Below are 14,071 nucleotides of genomic sequence, written 5' to 3' on the forward strand. Positions count from 1 at the left end.
TTTACTTGAGACAAGGTCTCAATAAGTAGCCCCCACTGGCTTCAGACTCAATGTAGACCAGGCTGGACCTCATAGAGTTCAACCTGCCTCTGCCTCCTGAGTGCTGGGACTAAAGGCATGGAACACTTCCAGCTCAATGGAAACTCTGAACTCAAGCAGAGCCTTAGAGCTCAAGTTCTAAGAGAGCAGAGATGACACCTGTGTGTCCAGCAAAACTGTCTGCCATACTGAAGGAGAAAGAAAGACTTTCCATCATACAATCAGGCTAACAGAATTCATGCCCATCAAACCAACCCTAAAGAAAATACTGAAAGCAATACTTGGAATAAGCATAGTCAAGAGATTCCAGAAAGGAAAACAAAAATGAAGTTATAATTACTGAAAAAAGAAAAAGAAAAAGAAAAGCTAAGAACACAAACAGCAAAACAAACAACATCAAAATGACTGCAATAAAACACAACCTTTAAATAATACTTTAAAGATAAATTGCCTTAGCAATCCAATTAAAAGACAAAGGCTTTGTGAATGGAATTGAGAAACAAAACTCACCTTTCTGTTGTCTGCAGGAAACTCAGCTTTACAGACAGTAACTACGTTAGAGTGAAAGAACGGGAAAACGTGCTCCAATCAAATGGGAGTAGAAAGCAAGCATTCATTGCCATACTAGCATCTGACAAAACAGACATCAAACTCAGACTCATCGGAAGAGATAAAAGACACTTCATTGTAGTCAAGGGAACAGTGAAGTAAGAGAGCCTAAGCACCAAACCCTGGTGCATGCAGCCAGTTCCATAAGACACATACTACTGAAACAGAAGACACAGATCAGCTTCAGGCTGTTAATAGTAGTAATAGGAGGAGATGTCAATGTCCCACTTTGTCTAATAGGTCATCCGGACAAAAAAATAAACAGAGAAATATCAGAATTAAATGACCTCATATGTCAAAGGGACCTAACAGATATCTATAGAATATTCCATCAAACACCAAAATACACCGTCTTTTCAGCAGCCCACAGAAGCTTCTCCTAAATAGACTTCATTCTGGGGCACAGAACAAATCTCAATACATTCAGAAAAAAAAAAAAAAAGAAATAACTTCATGTATCCTGTTTGACCACAAAGCAATAAAACTTCAATAGCAAACAAATATGTACAGACTCATGGAGATTAAATAGTTCATTACTGAATGATGAATAAATAGTGCAAAGAAGAAATCAAGAAAGAAAAAAATACTGGAACTAAATGAAAATGAAGATAGGACACAATGAAACCTCAGGGACACACTGAAAGCAAACACATAAGGGAAATGAATAGCCTTAAGTGCCTTCATTAAAAAAAAAATCAGAAGGAGCCTAGCGTGGTGGCACATGCCTTTAATCCGAGTGCTTGGAAGGCAAAGGCAGGAAGATCTCTGTGAGTTAGAGGCCATCGTAATATACACAGGTTCTGGAACAGCCAGGGCTACAAAGAGACCCTGCATCCAAAACAACCCACATGACCTTCAGCTGATGAATAATGAAAATGTGGTACGTATACACAATGAAATCATGAAATCTGCAGTAAATGATGGAACTAGACAAAATAGTATATTAACTGAGGTAATCCAGGACTGGAAAAACCAATGTTCACTCTCATCCGTGGTTCCTAGCTCTAAATCTCCATATGTGAGTATATAACCTGAAGTAACCCCAGAATCCAGGGAAGTAAAAGGGGACCATGGTGTGTGAGTGTGTGTGTGTGCGCATGTGTAGTCATGGAACAATAATGTCTTTAAAAGGAGAACATGAGTTTGAGAGGACACATGGGTGGGGCTGGAGAGAGGGAAGGGAAGATGGAGAATGATGTAATTATATTTTAATTAAAAAGATTGTGGAAGCACACCTGATAAATTTATTCTCACACATGATTAAAGGTTTTTAAGCTTTCTGTAATTCTGAATTAATGAACTTAGAAATATTCTGTGCAGAAAAAACTGAAGGAAAAAAAAACCCAGATGACTTTAATTACATTAGGCAGGGAGTCAATAGATGAAAAGGAACGACACTGTATCTTGTTTTGCGACATAATCATATTTTAGTAACAATGGACTACATAATGATATTCACATACAAAGCACAATGCATTTATATGTTTTTTTTTTTTTTGTTAACTGCCTCAGTTTTTCCAAAGCATAGCTAATTTGAAAACTTCCAAATAAAGTGACACTCTAGAAAAGGGAGAAGAAAAGAAACAAACCCCCTGATGAAATCCCAGTATCATCTGTTGGCTGCATACTGGAACAATATCCATAAAGAATTTTTCAAAAGTCCCCCACAGGAAATAAAACATAAATGTTACTTATCGAAACATGTAACCAGAGCCTTCCAGTTTGGGAAGCTCCCAACCATCTGTAACCCCAGCTGTGGCATCTGACACCCTTTTCTGACCTCAGCAGGCTTCAGGCACACAGCTGGTGCAGACATACATGCAGGCAAAACACCAAACACGTAAAATGAAAATTAAAACAAAAAAATCTTTTAAAAAAAGATATGTCTGCACAAGGCTTTGCAGTTCCGCCCACTACACGGGTTTACAGGATTTCCAAGTTCGTTAGATTTTCTTCATTAAATAACTTATGTGAAATCTTAAAAACCACACTTCGGAATCAACTTGTGTCCTCTTACTCACCTGACGGCATCTGAGTTCACTTTCCGCTTCTTTTTTTTTTTTTTACTAAAGCTTGAGACCCTGGCGGCTTAGGTAGCTCTGCTGTTTGCCACATCTACCACACTGCCAGGAGGTAGAAAACGTTATCGTCCCCAGGGGGCGAGGGAGTCGGGTGCTTCTATACCAGGCCAGGACCTCTGTTGTGACACGGTAAATACTCATTTCTTGCCACACACTAAACTCAGGTGATTTATTGCTTTAAGTAACTAAACAAGAAAGAGACAGGCTGTTTCCATCGAGACAACTGGTGTTCTCGCTCCAAGGTTTGCCAGATGCTTCTTCTACTTAAAGCCTTTAACAACAACTTTATGGACAGTCTAAACATGTGACAGGCACAGCACACACCTCAGTCAATGACACAGCAACAAAAAACAGCACACAAGGCCACCCAACCACCTACTGCCACAATGACAGACATATTCATACCTGTGCTGAAGACAGAATTTTAAAACAATATATTTTTGGCATTGTTATTAACACAGAACACTTTTCTTGAACATTCTGCAAGAGCAAGGGCTTAGGGAATTACCTGTCTGTCTCCACGTCATCGGTATCTATAGAACTACTTTGAGAAAGGCAGGGGGCTTGGGGACCTCCCCTTCTCCAGCATGGTTGCCTTCCATAACAGCAGGGTATTCGGGGTTCAGGTGGAGAAGGGCAGCCTGCAAGCTGCAGGGTGAAAGCCACCGAGTACTTGCTGAATGTGACAGCATGTAGGAGTGAGTGGGAGAACCCTGGTGTGTGGCAAAGGGTGTCCCAGAATTTGACCCAGAATGCCCTTGAGCTCTATGGCCATGGCAGTACAGGCACTGTATGGCCCATGGCCTGGGAAAGTGGTGGGACCAGAGCCAGGCCTCCAGCCCTGAGGTCTAAAAAGGAACAGCCCAACCTTGCACTCTCACACAAGTGGGTCATTAAGACAGCTTTCCAGTGGATGTGCAGAGAACACTATCAGAGACCGGCCCCAACAGGGCCCATTGAGCTAACAACGGGAGGTTAAGCCAAAAGGTAACACAGAACAAACCAGCTGTGAGCAAGCTTCCCAAGGTTTGCCATCACACCTCAGGCCTAGCACAAATCACGGACTCAATTTGCCTCTGCTGGTACAGGCCCTGCAGCAAGCTCAGCCTCCACTCTGGGATTGGAGTGCCTGGGGCCCACAGAGTCCCTGTTGTGGCCAGCAGGACCATTCTGCACAGCCCCGGAGCCCTGCCTTTGCTCCCTGACCTCAGAGGCTCCGCCCCACTGCCGGGTCTCCAGCACACAGTTTTCCACATCTCCAGCCTTGGGAAACTGGTCTTCTGGATTCTTCTCAGTCTCTTCTGCTTGCTGCTTGTTTCTGGTGCCGAGTTTACTCTTGGATTTTCTTGACTGCCTGCTGTGGCTCTCTTCCCGGGAGAATCGCCAGTGGAACTAGAATGCAGAGAGGATGGAGATGGATGAAGAGTCTCCGGTAGCCTATTCCCGTATCCACTTCTCGTCTTCAAACCTGACAGTTCCCAGATTCCCTGGATACCACCAAGCTAAGTGGAATCCAATCCATCTCTCCCATCCTCGGCGCCTGCTCAACACGCTCCATGTGTGCACTCTAGATTTGGGGGAGCTATGCAGGGAGAAGGGTGCCAGGGGCTCCATAGCAAAGGAAGCAAGGGTTCCTGAGGTGCCATCATTTGGAAGGCTAAGGCAGAAGATGGAGGCTACCCTCTCCAAACGCCAAGCTGCCTGTGAACAACTGTGCATTCCCACATACTGGGCACATACTTACACAAGCTGGCCAGGGCCAGCATGGGGCATGGTGCTGTGCTCTAGACCCCAGACATTCCTTCAGGACTTGTGGGCTCCTTAGCTCGTTAGCTCCATAGCTTTGGAGAGTGATACTGGCTATCAGGCCTCTCTGGCAAGCTGACAAAGGTGCCCAGGTAACCTGAAAACTTCTGGGTGGTTAACAACCCATTTTTTTCCCAACTGTGAAAAGCTGGCCCAGCTCACAGTCACCCAGAAACTGAGATGCAGCCAAGCCCAGCTTCTCCTTCTGGTCCTTCCTACTAGGGCACTGTCTCTGGAATCGTTCTCCACCCAACCCCATCCTTGGCCCTACTTCACAGTGAGTATTGCAACTAAGCATTTACCTGTGTGAAAGGAAATCAGCAGGGGTTCTAAGATCTATGGCCTGTGATCTAAGATCTACCCTGTGACAGGGCTAGCAATAGCTATGATCTTATGGTAGTTCTGGATGAGGGCTGCTGAGGAAAGCTGGAACACTCACTGGTCAGATTTCTCAGCCTCTTTAGTGATCATGAGACATATAGGACTTTAGTTTTTAATTTCTCACTAGTTGCACCACAGTAGTTATGCCAAATATATGTAATATATTATATAATTATATATAATATATAATACAGCCCCAGCTGTATTATATCAGATCCCAAGGCTCCAAGAGAAAACACACAGAAAGCAGGGAGAGCGAGGAGCACAGCTTGCCACTCAGGCCAAGCCTCTGAGGCAGGGTGTGGAACACACCTCAGGGCTCCCCCAGCTAAAGACGAGTTTCCACACCTTCAAGAGTGGCGGGTGGTGTCAGCTCAACCAACAAGCCTGCAAGGACAGCAGGAGGCACAGAGCCTGGGCTTTTCTCAGCCACCACACCTGTGTCACTGGACCGCTCAACCCAGCTAAACTACCCAACTCAGAATTAGGCGTGTGTGGGTGGGCCTGGGGGAGCACGCCTGTGTAGCCTGATGTAGCTCAGTTTTGTGGTTGAGAAACGGAAATAATGAATGAATGAATGCCTGGTAGAAAGGACAGAAAGTCTTCACTTTCAGGTCAGTTGTGGCAGCAGGGGCTAGTGGGTCTAATGAGTACTTTTCAGAAACTTAAGAAGTTTCCTTCAAGAAGCTAAGTTGGAGGTAAGAAGATGGCTCTGCAGGTTTAGTTCCCAGCACAACTGTCAAGGTGCCCACAATTGCCTCTAAGTCCAATTTCAGGAGCATCTGATGCCTCTGGTCTCCATGGGTTCTGTGTGCACATGTCCAAATCCACATGTAGACACACACTCATACATGTAATTAAAAATAAAATGAAGGAAGGAGGGAGGGAGGGAAAAAGGGAGGGAGGAAAGAAGGCAGGCAGGCAGGCTGGCCGGACTTTAGCTGGGAGGAAGGAGTTAGTGTAGCTGAAGACTCGGTCAGCACAGTGCACTCATCTACTCCCTCCCAAGTTTAGTGTCTTTGACAGTCACGCTCACAGAAGTGACAGCACTCTGAAGAGACCAAGAAGTTTCCTTGAGAATTTCGTCTACATTAATGATTGACTCGCTGACTGACAGGATATATTAGGTCCCTTTTGCCCATCCTGAAGTTCTGTCCTTTAAATTTTGATGCTAGCAAAATAAGCATTCTGGGATCAGAAGTCTGATTAATCAGTCTGCAACTCAGCAGGTATCTCCTGAGCATCACCTAAAACCCAGGTACCACGAGAACAGTAATCGGAGGGAAATGCCTTTACTCTGATGACTTATGCAGGCCAGAATAGAGTGATCACAGATAATGAGAGCTGGGGCAGAGATCTGAAAGGTGAGTCTGGGCTTCTTTCACAGCGTGCCACTGTGATGGTTTAGATATAAGGAGTCTCCCCTAAAAAGCTCATGAGTCTCCAGACAGGGAACCACTGAGTGGTGACTAGACAGTAGGGCCTACACTGATGGGTTCATCCTAACTGTGCGATGGTGGGGAACGGGGTGATGGGGCCTAGCTGGAGAAAGTAGGTCAATGGAAGTCCTGGAAAGAAACACTTTGTCCCCTGCCCCTCCTGGGCTCAGCCTCTGCTTCCTGGTTTCCACGAACTGAAGATGATCTTCAGCCTCACATCCCCAAGACCATATTCTGTCTTACCCCAGGCCCTGAATCACAGAGCCAGCTGAATTTGGACTGAAACCTTGAGGAAAGAGTCTTTCCTCCTTTACCTATCTGTCTTGGGTACCTGTCACAGCAACAGGAAGATGACTAATGCAGCTCAGTCTCGGTGGGAGAACATTGTCCTGGGCAAGGATGCTGGGTGGAGAAAGAATGGAGAGGAGCATCCTAGGCTGGGGTACAGGCAAAAGCAAGGGCCCAGAGACAGTGGAGGACCATGGGAGCCGGTGCCACTGGCATGTAGAGAAGGGTCTGGCACAGACAGGGCTTCATGGGTCACAGGACAGATCTCCATCTTTAACATGACAAAGCTAAATGTCCTTCTGCTTCTACCTTCCAAGCAATTGGGTTATAGGCATGAGGAACTGTGCCAGCCTTAAACTGGCCTTAAAAAAAAAAGGTTTACCTTTATTTTATGTGTATTGAAGAGTTTAAGTTAGCCTGAATATAACTTCATTTTGAAATGAAGATCTTGACTGGGAACTGAATTCAGGTACCAGGAAATAGCACAGAATGTACACCTGGCAGAAAACAAAGTTAACTCTCCTAGCAACAGCCTCCAGGAAATATAACAGAATAAGTGCTTCATAGAAAATAGAGATTAAACTCCCTGGCAATAATCAATGGGAATCAGTTGAGAATCGGGTGGGAAAATTCTCCCCAATGTTTCAGATATGGTTTAGAAAAATAGCCATTGTGATTATATGCCTTAGCCATTGTGATTATGTGCCTCAGAAAAGGTCACCCCGCCCTGCTAAACTTCACCCAATTCTGTAATGCCAAGGCTTGTGCCCCCCTGCTTGCTGCCATGGAAACCTCCTGCTCACAGACTTTCCCTTTAAAAATCCTGTTCACTCAGAGCTCAGGGTCCCACTTCTCTACTGCTGCATCAGTGAGACTTGGGTCCCGAGTTCGATCGCTCTCGTAATAAAGCTCTCTTGCAATTGCATCGAGTCATCTCCTGGTGGTCTCTGAACCTGGCATAACAGTATGAGTTTTGTGTCAACGTGTAAGTATGCATACATACATGTTTTGTTTCAAGTATGTATCAAAAGGTTACATAACAAAAGGAATGGGCATTACAGACAGTTGTGGGGTACCATGTGGCTGCTGGGAACTGAACTTGTATCTTCTCCAAGAGCAGTAAATGCTCTTAACTGCTGAGCCATCGCTCCAGTCCTAAGCTGACCTTTTAAACAGATCACTTTGAATCTGAACAGAAAACGTATTTGAAGGGGAGACCTGCTACCAGCAGACTGAAGCAGCTGGACATAAGATCCTGGAGGAATTCTGGAGTTTCTAGGGTTTAAGGCATAAATGGACTACTAGGAGAAGGGGCTGAGGATGGCCCCTCGGGAGTGCTGTCATTCTACAAATGGGCAGGTGGGCCAGATAGAGGGAGAGTGGGCAAGGTCACATGAGCACTCTTAGATGGAGTAATTGGAGGGAGAGATGGAAGAGGCTTGGATGATGTGAAGCTAAAAGGATGACATAAAAGCCGTGAGCATAGAGATGTTAAGTAAAGTCCTGTGAATGAAGATTCTCAAAAAGTAAGAGGAGAAATAGGAGTAGAGACGAACCCTAAAGAAGTTCCTTGGAAATCAAGAATTATAGTTTGCGTGTGAAAAGTCCTGCACAGGTTCATCTATTTGACTCCTTGGCACCGCAGCTGATGGCACTGTTTGGGAAGGCTATGGAACCTTCAGGAGGCAGAGTTTCTCTGGAGGAAATGGGTCTCTGGGACAGGCCTTGATGTTTTCTAGCTCGGCCCCACTTCCTGTCCTCCTCTGTTCGCTGGCTGTGGGCATGATGTAACCAGCAGCCTCCTTCCCCTCTGCCCTGCTCTTCCACAGTGATGGACTGTACCCTTCTCACCCTGGGAGCCAGAAAACCCCTCCCTTCCTGAAGTTGGTTTTGCCATGATTTTGATGGCGGCAACAAGAAAAGCCACTAATACAGCGAAGGGACGAAGTGCAGCCTAGCTTATCGGAGTGATGCAGGGTCCTAATGGGACAACAGACACAGGTGGAGGCAGCTGAGGTGTGAATGATGGGGACAGAGAGACTGAGACATCAAGTGCATGGAATTCTTTCTGGAAGCCTGCTTCCTTTCTCTTAGGGGCGAGGGTGGTCTCCTGGAGAAGTGAGTGCTGAGCACTGCCTCAGTACATGACACAGAAAGAGAGAACAGTTGGTCTGCACTGGCTCAGCCAGTTAGGGTTGGCTTACTGACGAGGGGAAAAAATGGTTTCTATCCTTTCCCTGAGGAGGGTCAATTCTGCTTTCATGTCCCCTCTGTGGGATGCCAAGGTCTTCATATTAAAACCAAGGTGCCCTGCAAAGAGACATGTGGCAAGGGGGTCTAGAGCCATTTCCATTAAGGGCCTAAAGGCCAATCTCTCCATGTCTGGTAGCAGATCGCGTGTGTCACTCATTGAATGTTACTGGTGACGCCCTGCAAGCCTGTGGCTGAGCACTACCTGATATCATCCATCTTCCAGGTGGTGGCTGACTGCTCCTGGTGGTTAATGGGGACTGGTAGCTAGCTGCCTTCTGGTCCACCTCTGTTGTCACCTGTCACATTACTGTATCAAAGCCTGGAGAGTGGCCTTCCTTCGTACTGCAGTCTACCTGGCTTCCTGTCCTCACCACCTTGGCATTCCTTCAACAAATGGGCAACCCACAGGGTTTGTTGGCTGACGAGGGTCTAGTGCAATCTGTTCACTGGCTGGACGCTCCTACCTGGGACTCTGGAACAAAGAATGGGGATTATGGGGTGGCGCCAACCGTGCAGAGCTACACAAGTCAGCAACTTTCGCAGGCGTGTGGCCGTGGCCATCGAAGCAAAGCACAGTGAATCCAGGTGACACCTAAGTGGGGCTTTGGTAGACTCATTCAACATGCCGGGCTCTCCCTGAGAGGCCAGCAGCACACCTAAATCCTGCTGGTCCATGTTCTTTTTCTGTACTAAAACACGAAAGTCAACTAAAGGAGGCTGGAGAGGAGGGAGAGATGGCTCAGTACTTGGTGCTCTTGCAGAGGGCCCGGGTTCAATTCCCAGTACACACACTATGCTTCTCACAACCACCTATAACTGATCCAAGGGATCCATTACCCTCTGACCTCCACAGGCACTGGCACACAAGTGATACACGTAGGCATACCCATACACACATAAAATAAAATAAATATTGAACTTGAAAAGAAGGGAAGGTCCAGATTGGCTCACAGTTTCAGAGGTTTCTGTCTGTAGTCTGTTGGTTCCATTGCCTTTGGGCCTACGGTGAGACAGCACACAATGGCGGGGAGTGGGTGGTAGAGACTGCTCACCCATGGTAACCCAGGAACCAAAAGAAAAGGGGCTGGAGTTCCAATAGGCCCTCCAAGAGTATACCACCCCCACAGCACCCCCTGCAATGGCCTAGCTTCCTTCCATTCTGCCCCACCTTGTGAATGTTTAACTATACCTTATAACAGTACCATTAGGTAGAGACCAAGTCGTCAGCATATGAACCTCTGGGAGACATTACAGACTCAAACTGTAACCCACAGGAGGAGCCCCTATATCACAGAGAGTGAGCGGAGCATCCCAATGACCCAGCAGAAGCAAATGCTGGGCTCAGTTTCAGGGTAGGAGAGAACTCTGAGAACAGCCAGGCGAGAGAAGTCCAGCAAGGAGGAAAGAGCCCTGGCCACCCTCTAGCCTGAGGATGCACTACCACGGGCCACACTGGCCTCTGTCTACATCACTAACTGCTCGTCAAAGACCGCCTGCTCGGGTCCTGGCAAGAAGAAACTGGCAGTTCCCCTGCTAAGATGAGCAAACTTCTGGTTTACGTTTAAGGCAGGGCCTCCTACACAGCAGAGGCTGGCCTCAAACTCATCTTCCTGTCTCTGCTTCCCAAGTGCAGGGGTTACAAAGGTACACTAGTACACCGGGCCAGGATCAGCAAATGCCGATGTCCTGAAGGATCTAATAGGCAGGCCAGAGCCCCAGCCAGCTCATATGAGATCAAGAAGGGCATTTGACCAAGAGCTTGGGCCTTCCCTGGCCTCTGTCAAACTGCAACTGCTTTTGTATCCTAATTTTAGCCTGTGGGATTCTCTGGCACATGCTGGTGAACAGACAGGTCTCTGTCATCTACCCTGGTTAGGCCCAGGAAGCCCAAGGAACAGTTTCTAGGACCTCAATGGCCAATCCCAGAATCCCCTGCTATGACCCAATGTGGACCCAGCTCTTCACTGGGCCCCAAGAACATTTGGAAATGGGAGAGGCCCAGCTGGCACAGACCCCACTGGAACCAAGATGTTCAGACATAAACCCAGGGAGGGAGGGCAGAGGAGTCTCATGACTCTTACCTTGGATTCCCTCTTCTTGGTTTTCTGAGGTAGACATGGTCTCTGAAGAAACACAATCTGCTTGGTGGACAGGTTCCCTTCCCTACAACACAGGAGCTGTGATGAGCACGGGCGCCCCTGGGGGTGCAGCCTGAACTTCCTTTAAGTGAAGGAAGGCTGCTACTGGACCTGGAGTTCCCATCCCTAAGCCAAGGGACATTGTCGATGCCAACCAACTCTGCCTGGCTATCCCCGCTTCCTGGAGACAAATTCCCTTGCCCTTGATAGGTAGTGGCAGCTGGTACCCTGGCTAAGTGAGGATACACTAGCAGTTTAGGGAGTCCTAAAAGGAACAGAGTGTCTTTCAATTCTGTCTTTGGTACTTTATGGTGTGGCTGGGAAGGAGAATAAAGAGGTCCCGAAGGCCAGGCTATCATGGCCAACCAGCCCAGGCCACCTGTTATTTGCCCTGCAGTGTGAGCTGTACAGCGAGTTCAGTGAAGGCACTACCCTAAGAGACAGCCAGCTTCAGAGCAGGGGCCTGACTCTGTGTAATGACGTCTTAGGCCCCGTTTCAGCTTCCTGCTGCCCATGGGGCCTCAGGACCGTGGCAGGCCTTTCTGAGCTTCACTCTTTACCCATGAAATGGGGGCTGCAGCCATGATTACAGCCCCAAGTAATGTCAGGAGGACTCAAAATATAGATGAAAGGTCTTTCAGGCAAGGCTCAAGGGACAATGGGTAAGCATCCTTGAACCTGAACTCCTGAACTTGTAAGGAATAGCACAAAAAGGCCCGAGACTCTGGGCCTGATTATCCGCCTCATGGGAACACTGATCAGCATCATTGACTTGGCCAAGTCCCTTACTATCAGGGCGCACTTGCCTTGGCTGAAAAATGGATTTGGTGGCATATGCTTGTCATTCAGGCTAAGGCTGGGGAAACACAGGTTCAAGGTCACCCTGGGATAGAGTGAGATCCTATCTCAAGGGCAAACTAAACAAAAAAAATCTACCTCACAGGTCTTGGTCTCAGTCTCTCAGACTCTGACATACCTCTCTCTGACATATGGCCTCCCATCTATATTTTGAGCCCTCCTGACATTCTTTGGGGCTGTAATCATAGCTGCAATCCCCATTTCATGGGGGGAAGGGTGAAGCTTAGAAAGGCCTGTCATGGTCTTGAGGCCCCATGGACATCAGATAGCTGATATTTTGGTTCCCCTGACCTTTGCATTTCTCCTCACTCTCTCTGCATGTGCATGTTCTCTCTCTCTCTCTCCCCCTTCTCTTCCTTATTCCCTCTCTCCCTCTCTTAATTGAGGTTCTATACATGCAGTACTACCAAGCCCAGAACCCAGGCATTAACTGCTTTTACGTATGTTAGTGCAATGTCCTGCCAGACCAAGTGGCTAATCTCAATCGTCCAGAGCAACCCTGACTCACTGGCCGAGGGTCTTCCATGTGAAGAGGGGGAAGGAAGGGACTGAGTGAACCCCTGGCTCTGGAAGCCCCAGCCAAAGAGGTTCAGTGCAAGCCCCTGGGCCTGCTGCAGGACAAGAGATGATCCACTTATCAGGAACAATGACAGTAACCATCATAGTCACCATTCTTGTTACCTGGTTGTCTTGAGTATGGGAGTTGGTAGCACACAGGTGAGCTGCCATCCGTAGGCCGCCAGTGAGTTCAGCAGGGGCATGTAGTCTGTCTGCACCTCCGCACCCTGTGGGGAAAGGCCACCATGAGCACTCCTGCCACCTAAGGTCAGCTCCCACCACTGGAATCGATCCTCCCATTGATCCAACCAAACACAGCAGGGTAGGGGGTCTCTGAGGACATGAGCTGCAGACTTGAGAATTTAGAGCCAGACAGTTTCTTCCTAGGCCAACTTGGTCTGTGCGGTCGGCCAGGAATTATAGCCCAAAGACGAATTCATTAAGTTTGGTTTATCCTCGTCTGGACAGTCTCCCGTGAGTTTCACTGAAGAAACGCAATTACCTTCCCCCAAGATCCATTCCCAGCATTCCTAGCAGAGATGCTCTCTGGTATCATGGGGAGTTAAATTACATTTGACAAATGATCAAGTCATTTGCATCCAGGTACAGCAACTACGCAGAGCAGCCTTAAGGGTCCTGAGCGATGCCACTCAGGAGTACATGCATGCTGCTTGTGCTTTATTTCTAATTAGGGCCTGAGGACAAATATTTGCTTTACAATTTAGAAGCACAGCCCCTCTGGCACAGGGAATCGTTACAGGGACATCTTGACCCCGTAGGCCTTGCTCCTAACTCTGGGCTTCTCACCAAGAACGAATATGTGGTTTCCCAGGACTACCGGGAATACACTGGACTTCCCCATCTCTATTAAGTGGCTTAGGAAAATGACTGACACCTCTGCAGGTTCCTTCAACCTTAGTTCTGTGGACAAAAACTCCAGGAAGGAAGCTGTGTCTGCCGAACTGACTGGCTGATTAAAATTCCAATACTCTATCTTAGGTTAGGTCCAGCCCCCTGGAACAGCTGTTCCTTGCCCATCTCTGATACAACATGCTTGATACAACACCTTGTGACTAATAGATAGAAGAAACCTTTTGCCATCTATTAACTTCGAAGACCACTAGCTTCCACCAACCCAAAAGCTAAGGATGTCACATGATAGGATCTTGGGCCTATAAAAAGCTCCTCCTGACTGCTGTAGACACCTCCATGGCACACCCACCAAAATGTATTTTAAACTTAACTTGATTTATGGCTTGCTTTATTCTGTAAAACTGTAACACTTCATGAAACTACCTCTATGTTGAAACCTGGAATTTGGGGTGACTAAATCTGTATTCCAAAGCCGTGGTCACTCAAAATGGCTCCAGAAGAAAATATGTCTTATTCCCTTTAAGGAGAGAGCTGTGGTTTTGCTTTGAAAGGACCCACATGGATCCATTCTGCTTGTAACTTGGGAGCTGTGCACAAAGGAAGATGAACTGAGGCTCAGTCCTGCCCCTGGAGTTCACAGTGTCCAACATGCATGCAAGAGGGGTAGACACTGGCCTGCTGTAGTAACTTTGAGTGTCAGCAGGAAAGCAAGGAACCTCCTGGCCAAGCTTCCTGACCAGGTGCACAG

At 47.3% G+C, this 14,071-nt stretch overlaps 1 protein-coding gene across 1 annotated transcript in view; it reads right to left on the bottom strand.

Moving 5' to 3' along the window:
- Window positions 1–2,001: 2,001 nt before the first annotated feature.
- Window positions 2,002–14,071, bottom strand: part of Rftn1 (raftlin, lipid raft linker 1) — a 207,448-nt gene continuing 195,378 nt past the window's right edge. Inside the window, exons 8-10 of the mRNA XM_055614013.1 lie at window positions 12,574–12,677; window positions 10,978–11,059; window positions 2,002–4,121 (exon numbers count right to left, since the gene is read on the bottom strand). Of these exons, the coding sequence (XP_055469988.1) occupies window positions 3,795–4,121; window positions 10,978–11,059; window positions 12,574–12,677 (513 nt within the window). The 3' untranslated portion in view covers window positions 2,002–3,794. The remainder of the gene's footprint in view (window positions 4,122–10,977; window positions 11,060–12,573; window positions 12,678–14,071) is intronic.

The sequence above is a fragment of the Psammomys obesus genome, unplaced genomic scaffold (assembly GCF_907164565.1).
Source record: "Psammomys obesus unplaced genomic scaffold, mPsaObe1.curated_primary_1811, whole genome shotgun sequence".
Classification (NCBI taxonomy): domain Eukaryota; kingdom Metazoa; phylum Chordata; class Mammalia; order Rodentia; family Muridae; genus Psammomys; species Psammomys obesus.